At 34.1% G+C, this 13,902-nt stretch overlaps 1 protein-coding gene across 15 annotated transcripts in view; it reads left to right on the top strand.

The window, feature by feature from the left end:
- VTI1A (vesicle transport through interaction with t-SNAREs 1A) overlaps nucleotides 1-13,902 on the top strand; it is a 364,615-nt gene that overhangs the window by 65,138 nt on the left and 285,575 nt on the right. For 12 of the 15 annotated variants that reach the window (XM_060034063.1, XM_060034052.1, XM_060034058.1 and 9 more), the window contains exons 4-5: nucleotides 4,026-4,103; nucleotides 10,478-10,498. In XM_060034063.1, the coding sequence (XP_059890046.1) occupies nucleotides 4,026-4,103; nucleotides 10,478-10,498 (99 nt within the window). The remainder of the gene's footprint in view (nucleotides 1-4,025; nucleotides 4,104-10,477; nucleotides 10,499-13,902) is intronic. The other 3 variants (XM_060034056.1, XM_060034064.1, XM_060034051.1) reach the window with 1 other exon arrangement.

Here is a 13,902-nt window from a genome sequence, read left to right as displayed (position 1 = left end):
TCACATGTAGAATCTTACAGGAGATGGTACCCAGATCACAGTTCTTAATTAGTTTAAACTAAGTTAATTCATTTTGTTTCTAGTTTAGCAGTGCCTGTCTAGGAACACATTCAGTTCAGTTGGGAAATGTTAAGGTCAAGTAGATAGATTGTTTCAAGCCAAATTTCCAGAGAGAACTGAGCAAGTGTATCTGTTTGAACTTGGCTTTAAGAGAATCAGCCAATCAGTATGCAGACGTTCTGTTCATCAAGTAAAAACTGCTGGGAGTCTGAAATTCTTGCTTTCATAACCAAAGACTCACTTTTGTTGTCAGTTTAAAATAACCATTGAAATTTTGTGCATCATGTCTTAGGGATAACAGTCAGTTGTCAATTTGTCATTTTTTTTATGGTTCATATATGGTCTGTAGATTTCTCTGTCTAACTGTGTCTAGTCCACCTAAGCATATAAGTTAGAAGGAATAAACTTTACAAAAACACAAACTAAAAGTGAGAAATGTCCTTGTATTTAACTCTGTGTGTGTGTGTGTGTGTGTGTGTGTGTGTGTGTGGCAGATATTGTCAGTTGAAGCTTTTCCATCCTTATGGTACAGACCTGAAATTGCAATAGATTACAAACTGCAGAGAGCTTCTGTCTTCTCCAGAAGCCACATATAAAGCACCAGTAGACAGTAGTAACTGACAACTAAGACTAAAAATGTTGACAATTTCTTGATTTGCCTGGTTAGCTTATGTATAGAAGTCATTAACTATTTATAAAATGCATTATGAATTGGGTTCCTTCAAACTGTAGCTGACTGTGTGACATTTCCAGCTCAAATTCTCATGCTTGCATTTGACTAAACTACAGATTTTATACAGTTGATAATAAAGCAAAAAATATTTTAGTTGGTTTATAAAGATACAGTAGGTGTTTCAGTTTCATTAGCTTTGAGTCTGCCAAATTAAAGTATGACATAGTACTTAGCAATGTAGAGTGACATTTTAAAAAAATTCCACAAAATGTAAAATATTTTATTGATATTTTGGAGGAAAATTCCATAAAATAAGCAGTTTGTCATTCAAAGGAATTGGCCTTTTTTTGGTATTCAATTAGTTTAGTGATGATTCTGCAGGCTAAATTACAGTTGATTAAAATCGGCTTATTTAAAATTTCAAACCATAAAAATTTAGGAGAAAATACCAATGTCATGCATTTAAATATAATTCTTAGTAAAGCAAAGTGTTAATTTAAAAAAAATTTTATAAAGTGATACTTGAGTGTAAAGAGTTCAGTTTTCAGCATTAGCTGTGTCATTTTCATGAGGAACTATTTCTGATATTTGAAATGAGTTATCTTTTCAGTCAGTCAGAAGAACATTTTAAGGGAAGTCAGTCCTATCAGAGAACATTTTATAAACTCAGCATATCATTTGCTTAATTACATCCAGAAAGCCATCCCAATGAGCAGTTTTAACCATCCCAATGGTAAAGAATGACATTTATAGGGACCACCCTTCAGCTGTGGATAAATCTTTAGTTCTCTGTTGCTGAGCATGTACACCCTTAATTGCTGGTTTTTAAAAGCAATGGATTCTAACCAAAACAAGATTAGGTATTTAGGGAGACATGTTTATAATTTTCTTCTTCTTTTGAAATACATCAAATCAAAATAAGAATATAATATAATTAAACAATCTATGCCAATTTGTTGGTATTTTGGTAAAAAAGGGAAAAACAAAAACCATCTCTATATGATATTCTTGCATACTGTGGAATGTTTTAGTCCCCCATAGTGATGAAATTAATAATTAAAAAGGCAGCTCTGATACCACAGCCTGTTTAAAGGTTCTCATTTCCTTTAATGCTATAAAATACTAGTTTGAAACTAGTTTGAAGCTAGTTTGAAACTACCGTAGCGAGGAGCTCCAAATGGGCAAAAGAAAGGTTTGGCTTGATTGAAATATTGTGGTAAGGCCATGAAGGGTACTGTCCTTGTAATTTAGCATTTTTCAGTACGATATGAAGTCAATAGAAATAGCTAACTAATAGTAGCTTCAGTGAATACGGTAAGAGAAGCCAACCTAATATCCGCTGTTTGTGGTGGTAAGAAGCCTGCCATATTCAAAAATGGATGAGTTGGATCACTCCTGAATAGTTAAGACATCTGATATAGATGTCATTACTGACGTCAGTCTAATGACCTAACTTTTCTATTTTGTCCTTTCTGCAACATGGTTGCTTTCATTTATCTACTGCCAGAGTAGGAGATACACATTTGTAGCAAGGAAGGGGAGCTTGGGGTAGAGACTTAGGGCAGGAGGGGCTACCACCATCTCCTTTGTAACATTTTGCAATTTTTATATTTTTTTTCCTGAGAGTATTCAGAGGGTGATAAAATGAGGAGGAAATTTTGTGCGGTAGAATGAGTACTGAGCTGTAAGTCAGGACCACAGAGTTCTAGTCTCAATTTAACCAAAGCTACCTTTAGAATTCCGCGAGACTGATTTTTTTTTCTCTAAAAAAATAAAAGGATGTCTAGGTTTATTTATTTTTATTTATACCCCATTCAGCCCTTTTCAACTGGATTCTGCCAGAGAGTTAAGCCTTAATGCCCTAAAGTTTCTATTCTATGTAATGAACTAAACTCTCTCTCATGTCCCATCTTTGGGAGAATTGAGAAAATAGTCACTGAAATCATTTTCTGTATTTTGTGGTTCAGAAAAAGAACCCCAATTGAGAAAGGCAACTTTAAAATGATTTAAAGTCTATTAGTTTTTCTTGTCAAAAGTCCTTTTAAATTCTAGTATAGTAGGATTTTATGTTTAAGATATTATGATCTCTGTGTGGCGAAGCAGTGTTACTCATTCACTGGTTTAAAAATCTAATTAAAAATCTTGTTGACTTCTGCTCACGGATTATGGATAGTCCTTTTAAACTACAATAGTTTTTCATATCACAGTTGAGCAGGTAAGACATATTAAGTGCTAAACTGTAGACCCCAAGTGGGAAAAGATTACTGTTTCCCAACTGCCATTTTTTAATTGACTGTTTTTGCTTAGTTAGTTCAGAAGCAGAAAAGGCAGCAAAGTAATCTGTAAATCGGCATTTGGGTCTGAAATAGTGATGCTGAAGTAGGATCTGAGGATGGCACTCTAGCTTCACAGCTAATTTTCAGAGCTTTTTAGCTTTTCCAAATGTGTGCATGTTTAGATAATTCATGAGTTGCTTGCAGACATGTCCCTCTGACTTTACAGGTAAAGGTAGATTTCTTGTAAAACAGAATTTCAGTGTGTGAAAAATCGATCCATAGCCTGCTTGTCTTTATTTATTGGAATTGTGAAAAGCTGGCTCACAGCCTACTTGCCTTTATTTACTGGGGTTGGGAAATTTAATTTGTTTTACCAGATGCACACATACACACACTCCCACTGCTTTTCCTTAGGCCATTTTTATAGAGGACTTGGAGACATTTAAATTATTGTTTGGAAACGGCACGTGCTTTTAAATTCTGGTTAGTAACATCACAATAATGAAAGAAATAGGGATATGCTATTTTCCAGGCATTCCAGTGTATAGTTGGAGATATTATATTATCCTAGAATTAGAGATTTTAAAAAACCTATATTGTAGAGTCCATTTCCTGCCACAATATTAAAGACCTCCATATACTTTTGTTTTAATTACAATCTGGTGAGTGTTGCAGATATACAGCTATATAGTTGTATTTCCTTTAGCTTTGTGGTCTGATTTGAATGACTCTGCATGGAATAACATATCAATTCTGATCCGTTTGTGAATATTAATAGAGTACTTAACACAATGCAGAGTTTTCTTCCATTACTGGCATTTGAAAAAACTTCTAATTTACATTAAACTCCTCAAGTTCAAGAACTTTGCACAACTTTGGTTTGCACATTTGAGCAAATAGGTTTCCATTAGGGGGCTCTCGAGGTTTGAGATGATCAGCGTTGATACCAATAATGCTTCGAAGCCTTTACATTCTAACGTTCATCTTGCTCTCTCCCTTTTTGTTTTGTTTTATAGAAAAGGTCACGGATTGCCTACAGTGACGAAGTACGGAATGAGCTCCTAGGGGATGATGGGAATTCCTCAGAGAACCAGGTAGAATGCTAATCAGGAAGGCCCGGTGGGTGGCTGGAGGGTGAAGGAGGTCACTGGCACACTGGGCTCTCAAGCTGCTCCGTAACAGTATTAGCAGCAACTCATGTGGAAGCGATACTGTTTAATGCAAAGCTGGAGTCTTAATCAACTTCAAAATGTTTCTTGGAGATCTTACATTTAACCCTTTACCTTGTGATCACTGTCTGCTATCTTTTTAAAAAATCTTTTCTTCTCTTTTCTTTATTATTTAGTACTTAAGGAATAACTTGAAACACACTGTTTGCAGACAAAGCCAAGGTCCTCACCTCAAACACATGTAAAAGGAATAAAAAAGTACATAATGCAGCTTTGATAATAATGCAGTATAATTAAATCAACACTTGCAGCAAAACAAATGAAAGTAAGCTTTCAAAATTCGACAGGGCAGCTCAGGCTCCTATTGTGTAGCTTCTTAAAAATACATTCACCAAAATGCAAATTGTAAGCACCAGTGTGGAACTTGGATACTCACATAAAGGTCCTGCCCCTGTCCAATAATGAAGATGATGATGATGATAGTGGTAGAAGTAGTAATAAGAAAAGGAAAAGTCTTCACAGTTTAAGATCTGCACAGGCAAAAAAATTAAGATATAATTTCTTCTTAAAGAGGCCTTACAACTTGGTTGTCAGTTCTCACTGGATCACACAGTAGTGTCATGAGTCTAATTAATGTCCCACTTCTTTCTTTGAATTAATACTGCAGATTTCGTGAATTCATGTAGATAATATATATGACTTTAAAAAAATGTTTCAAGAACCTCAGAGTAGAGATGATTTTTAAAATGTCTCAAACAGTCCCAGTTTCTCTTTGACACTTTTAAAGAAAGTAAATGATAGGGAACTTCAGAAATAAGACCTGAACGTGTTTATTAATGTTACCTTGGCAAGTCTAGTAAAAGTCTCTACTCTCTAAATAAAAATGAACATAAACCATTCATTGAGTACACCAAAATTTTAATAAGATACTAAAACATAATATATTGATATTCATTATAAAAATTCATAATAGTATTTACCATTTCAAGTAGAATATAAGTTTATATATGCTGAAATTATATTACTATCCACTAAAATGTTAATATTGTAAACAGGGTTGTTGCTTATGTGATTAAGGCCCCCATCTGTCCACCCCCCCAAAAAGGAGAGGAATCACTGAGCTGATTGTGTTTGTTTTGGGGAAGATCTTACCTCCTCCACTATTTGGATGTTATCAGCTTGAGTTCAGACATGTAAACATATTAAAATTTGACTTGGGATTTCAGCTTCCCTGATTGAAATGTGAGAATAGCTAAGGGAAAAAAAAAAAAAGGAGCACATTAAACACAAAAGCGTGATGTGATAAAAGAGTTTTACATGTAATAGATTAAATAATGTCAGGATGAGAGCAAAACATTTTTTCTTCCTATTTTAAGTGAGATTTAGATTGCTCATACCTCTTGAGTGAATCAATCATAGTTTTATTTTCTATCTTTACTGCAAAAATACTATATTTTTTTGCAAAAAAAAAAAAAAGGGAATGCAAAGTCCCCATGTCAGTTCTTTAAAAAGCTACAGATCTTTCCGTCATTTGAAACTACTGCCTAATATAGAGGAAATAGAAAGGAAGGGGGTGTTTCTAACTCAGACTCCTTTATTGTAATGGATGTTGTAGTACTGTGACAGGGATCCTTTTTTTTTTTTGAAGCATGTTCCCCTCTCTTAATGGACATTTTATGTGCCTAGAACATTTGCCTTATATACATATAAGAATGATTTTTTTTAATGCCTAAAGAAAAATATTCCACAAAAATAGATTGAGTTCATATTTTCTGAATTTCTCAAATTATATTCCTGTCACTTTAAAGTGATTACTCAGAGATTTCCCCTGGACTTGTGTAAATCAAACTTACAAATTCTGAAAGTGCTTGGAGAGCCTGAAGTTTAGTTGTAAGGAGCTATCACTTCAATAAATAGAGTATATGATGAATTATACTCATGAGACTGTGGAAGTGTTAGATTATGTGAACTTTTCAGTCTAAAATTTGAATCAGATTCGAAAGTTCAAAGAGACGACACTTAACTTTTTGGATATTTTGTTACCAAATGTAGCAAAATTTCCATATCATAATGAAGCCTTTATGTTTCATTTTTGAGGCTCTTTATCATAATATAGGAATTAAAATCCCTAAAACTATAACGTATCCTTAACCAGGAATGGTCACTTGAGAATAACTCTTTATTCTGCATCAGTATTCATTCAGACTATGGAATCAAAACAGAAGTATTTTCTTTAAAGGAAGAAAAGATTTCACTCTTCATTTTAATTTTTGTAGCTCAGTGGCCGAGAAGACAGCTTTTTCTGGGTAGGATCACCTGTAAATTATAGAAAAATATATTTTCTGCACACAGATAAGTTTATTTTCAAGTTAATTGTTGAGAACTTGATTTTCAGAACTTTTTGGCCATGTGATATGTATGATAAACTTTTAACAATAGAGGGAAAACTTAGAGGTAAACAGAATGAGACAAAAATGGCAAGATTTGTTTAACTAAAATTGGGATATATATCAATTTTTTAAAATTATAGGTCAGAAAAGGAAAAGGATAAAGAATTAATAGCAAAGGCTGCAAATAGATAAAGTAAACTAAGTACTAGCTATTTAGTTATTTTTGATGCAATATCCACATCCTCCCTGTAGTGACTTCTTTATGGATTCAGACAAATGTGAATGCCATAGCTCTTATTTCTCATTCTGCCAATTTATAATGCATTTTTTAGGCATCTGAAACCTGGCTGTTAATATACATAATTATGATCTGCCAATTAACTATAAAGTATATTAATTTACTCTTAAATATGTAAACATGTTTGCCATGATTACAATTGTTAAAATTTCAAAAATTGAGAATTTTCAAATGCATTTTAATGTCCTTTATACAGTACACATTTTTATTTAATTCCAAATTAACTCCTTTGTATAAATTCATTTCTATTATATCCATTGCATGCAATCAAATATAGCTCATCCGTGATTTACAGAGAAGGGACAAAATTACCTACTTTGCACATTCGTGTATTGTTGGGTCTTTCCAAGGACCATTGTCTTAGGCATTATCATTCTGTTATTTTAACATATCAAATTTTCCATTGCATGTGACATTTTAATTTTTAGAAAGAGTTCTTGAAATGTAGTGAAGCTGTATTTAGAGTGAAAACTTAAATAATTGTTAACTCAATTTAGTTTCATGAAAACAGTTCTCAAAAAGGAAAAAAAAAAAAAAGAATCTTACAGAATTAAACCCCCTTCATAGTGGAGTATGATAATGGGGCAAATGTTCCCCATTTTGAAACCTAATAGTGTCTCAGTTTCCATATGCAAAATTACATTGATCAATGAATAAATCTGAACAAATGAAATTTGAGTAAATCCTAAATAGAAGGTTCAAAAAAAGATATAAAGAGTAGGATATTTCTAAACGTGTGGAAATTTTTGTGGTAAAGCAATATTCAGCAGATATGATTGCTTAATTTTTTAATGCGAGGTTCTCTTAAGTTCTGATTTGGGCTTGCTGTGCATAAAGTGTGTCAAACTTCAGCTACAGACCAGGGGGTGAAGTCGGTCAATTTAATTCCCCGAGATCTAAAGAAGGTCGGTATCATTTCATATAGCCCTGACAGAGCAGATCATTACCAGGCACAAATCTGTTCGTTACGTGCTGAGGGTTTATAGCAGAATAAATAGACTGTCATCATAAGTTCAGAAAATTGTGTGTTCGACCCACGATAATGTGTAAAGGGCGTTTAATAGAGTTCAGCATTTATTCGTTATCTGTATGCGGACAGAGACGGCAGTCGCGTTATCAGCTTTAAAAAAAAAATTCGGTAGTTCTGGGAGTCACGTGACACCCCTCGCATACAGAGGCGCGCGCGCATGAACCCTCACATGCTCTGCCGTGCAGTTTTGATTTTAGTCACAGCAGAAGGCTTAACCACAAGAGATTCCACTGGTTCAAACCAGCGTAAACCAGATTTTTTCAGCCCACAAAGGAACAGATTACCTCTTGTATCAAATTCTGCATTGGGGGAAAACCTTTGTTTCAAAAAAGATGTTGATTATCATAACTCAACATGGTGGCATGGCACGCTTTCATGTCGCCTATAACGGAGCTAGTAACTCGATAAAATACGAAATCACTACTTTCAGTCTAGTCTAAGCATTGTTAATTTTCAAAAATAGACCATCTTTTGTTTACTTGAGTGAAAACTCTCGAACTAAAAAAAAAAAAAAAAGATAAAGATTAAAAACCCTCCCATTACCTAGCTTAGCTCCAAATCCTGTGTAAAGCTGGGGTGCAGCCATGCAGCACAAACAAGATAGAACGTTTTTTGTTTGGAACCTATTGAAAAAACAAATGGGTAGCATTTTTAAACACTCATTGATTATGGCAGGGTGGTATGGCCCAAATGGTCTCTATTGCTGAAGAGTAGTTTTAAACTTTGGCCCTTTAAGTATCATAGTCAACTGAAGAATGGTGCCCCCGGAAAGAAGAAATAGCTGTGCGATCAATTCCAAGATCAGCTCTTTCTGAGAATTAATGTTTGCCTTTTTCTCCCATGATGTTTGGATAGCAAAGAGAAAGATTCCGATATACGATAGGCCAGGTATCTTAGTTTAGAATTTTACTTCTTCTGGGGAAGAATTGTAACTTTTCACATGAAATGATGAGATGCTTGACTCATACACTCAGTGGTTGCTGAGATAATGAGTGTATTAATTACAAGTAATGACAACTTCATATATATTTTTGGAAGAATGACATTAAAAGTTTCTTTTTCAGTAAATGCACTGTGAGGTATTATGTAATAGACTCTGTACCCTTTTTATAAGTTTCATAACAGATTTGAAATCTCATTCTTTTGTACTTGAAATACTTTTCAAATAACACATGAAATAACAGTAAGCTGGAATGCATATTGCCTTCCTTGAATTGGAGACAAAAACAGCATTAAGCATTGAGAAATCTGGGTTATCGTAAACATGATACTTTTAGAAAGACTTATAGTGAGCAATTCATGGCATGTTTCTCCCAAAGCAATAGTTTAATTTATTGGCCTGCATATGTCAAGTGTTATAACAGATGTTACAGATATCTGGATGCTTAAAAATTATCAGTTGTAGACCTGAATTGCTGAGGATGCAAATTTGAGACTTAGAATGTGGTTTATAGTCTCTTACAGCATAGGTTTCAGTTTCTATTCATTGTGGAAACTATGGCAGACACCTCAACTATACAATGATATTTGTGGTTTAGAATACAGTACTATCTCTGTCTCTGTCTCTCTGTCTCTCTCTCTTCCACACACACACACAAAGAGTGAACCAGATATATGGTTATATCCATTTTCTAGTTTCTAAAGAGTTAAACAACTTGTTTTATCTGTTATATTTAAGACAAATGAATATTCTACAGAGGAGAATCAAAATGTTATTATAGAAGAGTTTACTAACAGGTGAAGAGTGGTTTGGGATTTGACTTCGGTGAAAAGAGACCGCAGTACAAATGAAGTGAGAGAGCTCATTGCTTTGAAATGGCCCAGTTTACAAGATGAATAAAATTGAAAAGTGAAGAAACTTCAAAAATAAAAGCACCGTGTGATTTCAGTAGCCTCTTAAGCAAAACAAAACCCTAGAAATCAACTCTGATATACGCAGTATTTCTAAGGATGGTGAAATATTTTCTGATACTGCGTCCTAAGTATTATCTATCCTGGCATGCTTTATTCCCTATTAAAATAATGTTACTTCCAAGGGTGATCCTATTACTAGAGTGGTTACAAGTATGACATTAGCATAACAGTTTGTTGTTTTAAAATACTTATTGGGACCAAAGCATGAACTATTAATCATTTTCATTTGGAGGTAAAACCTGAAAGCAGTTGTCAAGATTCAAAATAGAGAAACATCCTGAAAACTTGTAAATACAAAACCTCTTCAGTGGTACATTCTTAGAAGAAAAGAACAGTAAACTTGTTTTCTTTCTTTATAATATAGACTTCTATGAAGTCATTCCCCTTTATTTCATGATGGTGTCTTAGATGTACTTTAAAAGAGAATTTCACACTATTCTCTTTGTTTAATGTGACAGTGTGAGAAAGTGATCTTTATTCGTTCAAAAAACTCTGCATGTAGTCTATGTTTAGGTTCTTTTAATGTGTTTGTCTGTGATTTTTAAATGCTAAACATGTAAACAGATAAATTGTCAATGTTAATTCTGTATCCTGTCACACAACTGATCTTTCTTTCCTGCCATTTCTCTCCTTTTTATCTTTTTTTTTTTGTGCATTCATGTTGCAGTTGATAAAATTACGTGAAGAGGTGAGTACTTCCTAGCTTGCTTTAAAAAAAAAAAATTCTGCTTTTCCCTATAAAATTGAGTTTCTAAATCTGAAGTAAAATCTTTGGGTTTGTTTTTTCAGGAAAATCTACACATAGCAAAAGTATTGATTATATTGCTAGAAATGTTCTCTGCTATCTTTAAAAAAAACAAGTACATCCTAATAATGCTTATCACAGTGATCATTGTTGTTTGCCAGCTTTGGAAGAAAATTCAGATTTTAAAGACCAAAAAAGGGAGGAAAAATAAAGGAATATCTTAAAACTATACCCAAGCATAGTTTTAATGTAGATTGACTTCAGTTTTGTTTTATTCATATTGGTTTCTCAAGGAAGTCAATGTGATTAAACATTTTTTCCTGACATTCTGATTTATTTTACTAAAACCTGTTTTTAAAAAAACTCCTTTCTCTCAACCAAAATTCTTAGGTTCACCATTAGATATCATGAATCTATTATCCTTTTGAGGAAACACACGTATGTTATAAATACCCTACTAGTCTGTGTACACAGATACCTAAGAATAGCTAAAGCTCTCCTCATTGTTAAACACTTTCCTTTTTGTAGGAAATAGAGCCCAAGTGAGTTCTCACTTTTCTGAGTTTGCTGGTCTGTTTCATAATGCAGCTTCAGACTTTTTTTTGTGGCCAAGCAAATATTTATAACAATGTTGAAATTTTATCCCTGTATCAATGAGGGATGCTGAATGATTCTGTATGTTTTTTTAAATTAGACCATACTTATCAAATATGCTTTGCTCTTTTCAGAAATAGAGTAGTAATATTTTTTACTTAGTGGGATTGAATTTTGTTACTTTTATATTAGGGCATAAAATAATGGCCCATATCGCAATTTAAAAATTGTCTAATTGCTTATAATAATCAGAGTCCTGTGAATTATTTTCAAGTTTAGATTGGCTGCATTGATTGAGATTTTCCCAGAAGTTTTTTTTAATTGGTATGTCACCATTCTCTAGGTGATGTGAATGCTAATTTAGAGGTTTGTAGAGAGTGGTTTTCAACAACTCTTCTGATTTAAGATGCATTAGTGATGTCTTCTCAGTAGAAGTAATAATGATATATAAAATGAAGGGTGAAAATACACAAAACCCTCACCCTACAACCTTTTTGTGTTCTTTTTAATCTTCCCTGCGTGGAAGCAGATGTATATACTAAATGAATATTATCAGTCGCAGTTTTGATGTGAGTGATATGTCGACATTATTCTTCTGCAAGACAGACTGCTTGTATGTGTTTGCATATACTCAGGCTTAGGTGAAGAATCTGAATTTTCAAATGTTAATGCAACCAACAATAGACTTGAAAACCACTGTATGAAGAAACTACATGAAGCTCTTGGCCCTGAATTTAGCAGTGAATATAATTAATAAACCCTTGTGCCTTAGTACCATCAGCATCGTTGACAGAAGATTTAGTTTTAAGCTGAATTGTATGGATTTAGTCATCTTAATTCTATAAGCTGAAAACATCACATCTGCATTTCTTTTAAAATATGTTTCATCATCGTTTTATGGCTTAATTCCTTTGTTGTGCCTATAGCAACAGTTTTATCAGTTATGTGTCTGGAATGCATGTTTCCAAAACTGTAACCTGAAATGGAATTGTACTTGGAAGAGTTAGATCACTCAACTAACAGAATAGTATACTCTGAAATATTCTTTTTACAGTCTTTGATATGGGTACAGCATTGATATTTATAGAATAGGTTGCGGTGATGACACTGTGTTGGTAAATTGTTTGCTCCAAAGTGATTGTTTCTCAGCCAGGATTCTCAGAGTAATCAAACAGTGAATGTACCCCAGATTTCTTCCTTGTATCTATCCTAAGAAGACAAACACTCCTCTGCTTCAAAATAGGATGTTTCGTTGTGTTTGGAAACAAAGTATGCCCCATCCGTTCCTTATGATGCTCTTTTGGGGCTCAGTTCTGGAAACAGCATCCTTGGAGGCAGGCTGGTAGTGCATAGGGAGCTGAACTGGTGTTGGCTATGCCGAGCTCTCTGTTTGAATCCTGCATCTCCAGCTCTCCATGTTGCACAGCTCCTCACACAAGTGGAGCTGTGTCTGAAGCTTCTGCACAGCTTCACTTACCTGCTTTGAAAAGGGCTGAGAAGAGGGTGAGAGAATGAGTTTGGGATGGAGTGTGGGGGCAAGTTGAAAGCATCAGTTGCTACTGTAGTGCATTTCCTTTCATTTTCAGAGACCAGGGCAATGCACAACTAAGGGGACGATGTAAATAGCACAGCTGTTACAAGAACTTGATTTTAGCTTGACTTAAGTGAAGAGGTTCCAAAATACAAAGTGAGGTCCTGCTGGAAAGCTGCTGGTAAACTGGTAGTCCTCTTGTGTGCAGATTTGCTCTGGTAAAATTGAACTGTCCTGACGAAGAGTTATTTAGGAATATACCTTTATTCCATTATTTAGGAATATACTTTTTTTTTTTATAAAAAGTTCTCTTAGAAATTTTGCTCTCTATTATAGCCATATACTGAATAAGCTGATTTGACTCCCTTTCGTGGAATCTCAAAAGTCATTCTACATTTAAACACTTTGTTTCCTGCATTTTATATTATCATATAATTAGACTGTGCATTTTCAGTATTGAGCTTTGATTTTTTTTTTTTTTAATCTACAGTAGCTAAATATTTTCTTTTAGTTTAGGGATTTCATCCAATATGAAAATGAACCAAAAATCTTTGTTCTGTTATTCTGGATTAAAATTCACATTTACTCTTGATATCACAAATCTGATTATCTTTTTAGAGAATCACCAATTTGAAATCAAGTCCTTTGTTAAGATAGAAAACAATATTCAAAGAAGGGAAGAGCAATCCCCACTCCCAAAACCTGCATGTAGTGAGAATTAGGAATAAGAAAGCTGTATTTGACAAGCTGAGTAAAGTGTTTAATTTTATTTAAAAATAGTCATAAATGCCGAACACATAAAGCTCCCCTTGCTTTTCTTTTTCTCAATTACAGCCTTGAGTGATTTTGCGTTTTCATGGCATGCGCTTTCCTTCCTCCCTTTTATTTATTTAGCACTTTTTTTTTCCGGCGGTGGGGGGGTGGGGGAGCAGTTTTTCTCTTAATTTCTCCACTGTATAGTAGACGACTCTATTAATTATTATAGACTGTTGTTGCAGCTTTCCTGACCTTCACATCGGGTCCTATCTCTCTGTTCTAAATGCATTGTTTTAATGATTCTTCCCCCCACTCCCCCCAGCACTTCCCCCCAAAAAAAATTTCAAGGAAAGCTTTGATGTGGCTTTAGCTGCCTCCAACGTCTGGCCGCATCTCAGATGTGTCACCTATGCCGGGAGGGAATAAGGAAATCACGTTTTGAATGGTAATGATAACATACTAATCA

The sequence above is a fragment of the Delphinus delphis genome, chromosome 16, assembly GCF_949987515.2.
Source record: "Delphinus delphis chromosome 16, mDelDel1.2, whole genome shotgun sequence".
NCBI classification, from domain to species: domain Eukaryota; kingdom Metazoa; phylum Chordata; class Mammalia; order Artiodactyla; family Delphinidae; genus Delphinus; species Delphinus delphis.
The sequence above is the reverse complement of the archived record's forward strand: the minus strand, read 5'-3'. Positions and strand labels throughout refer to the sequence as shown.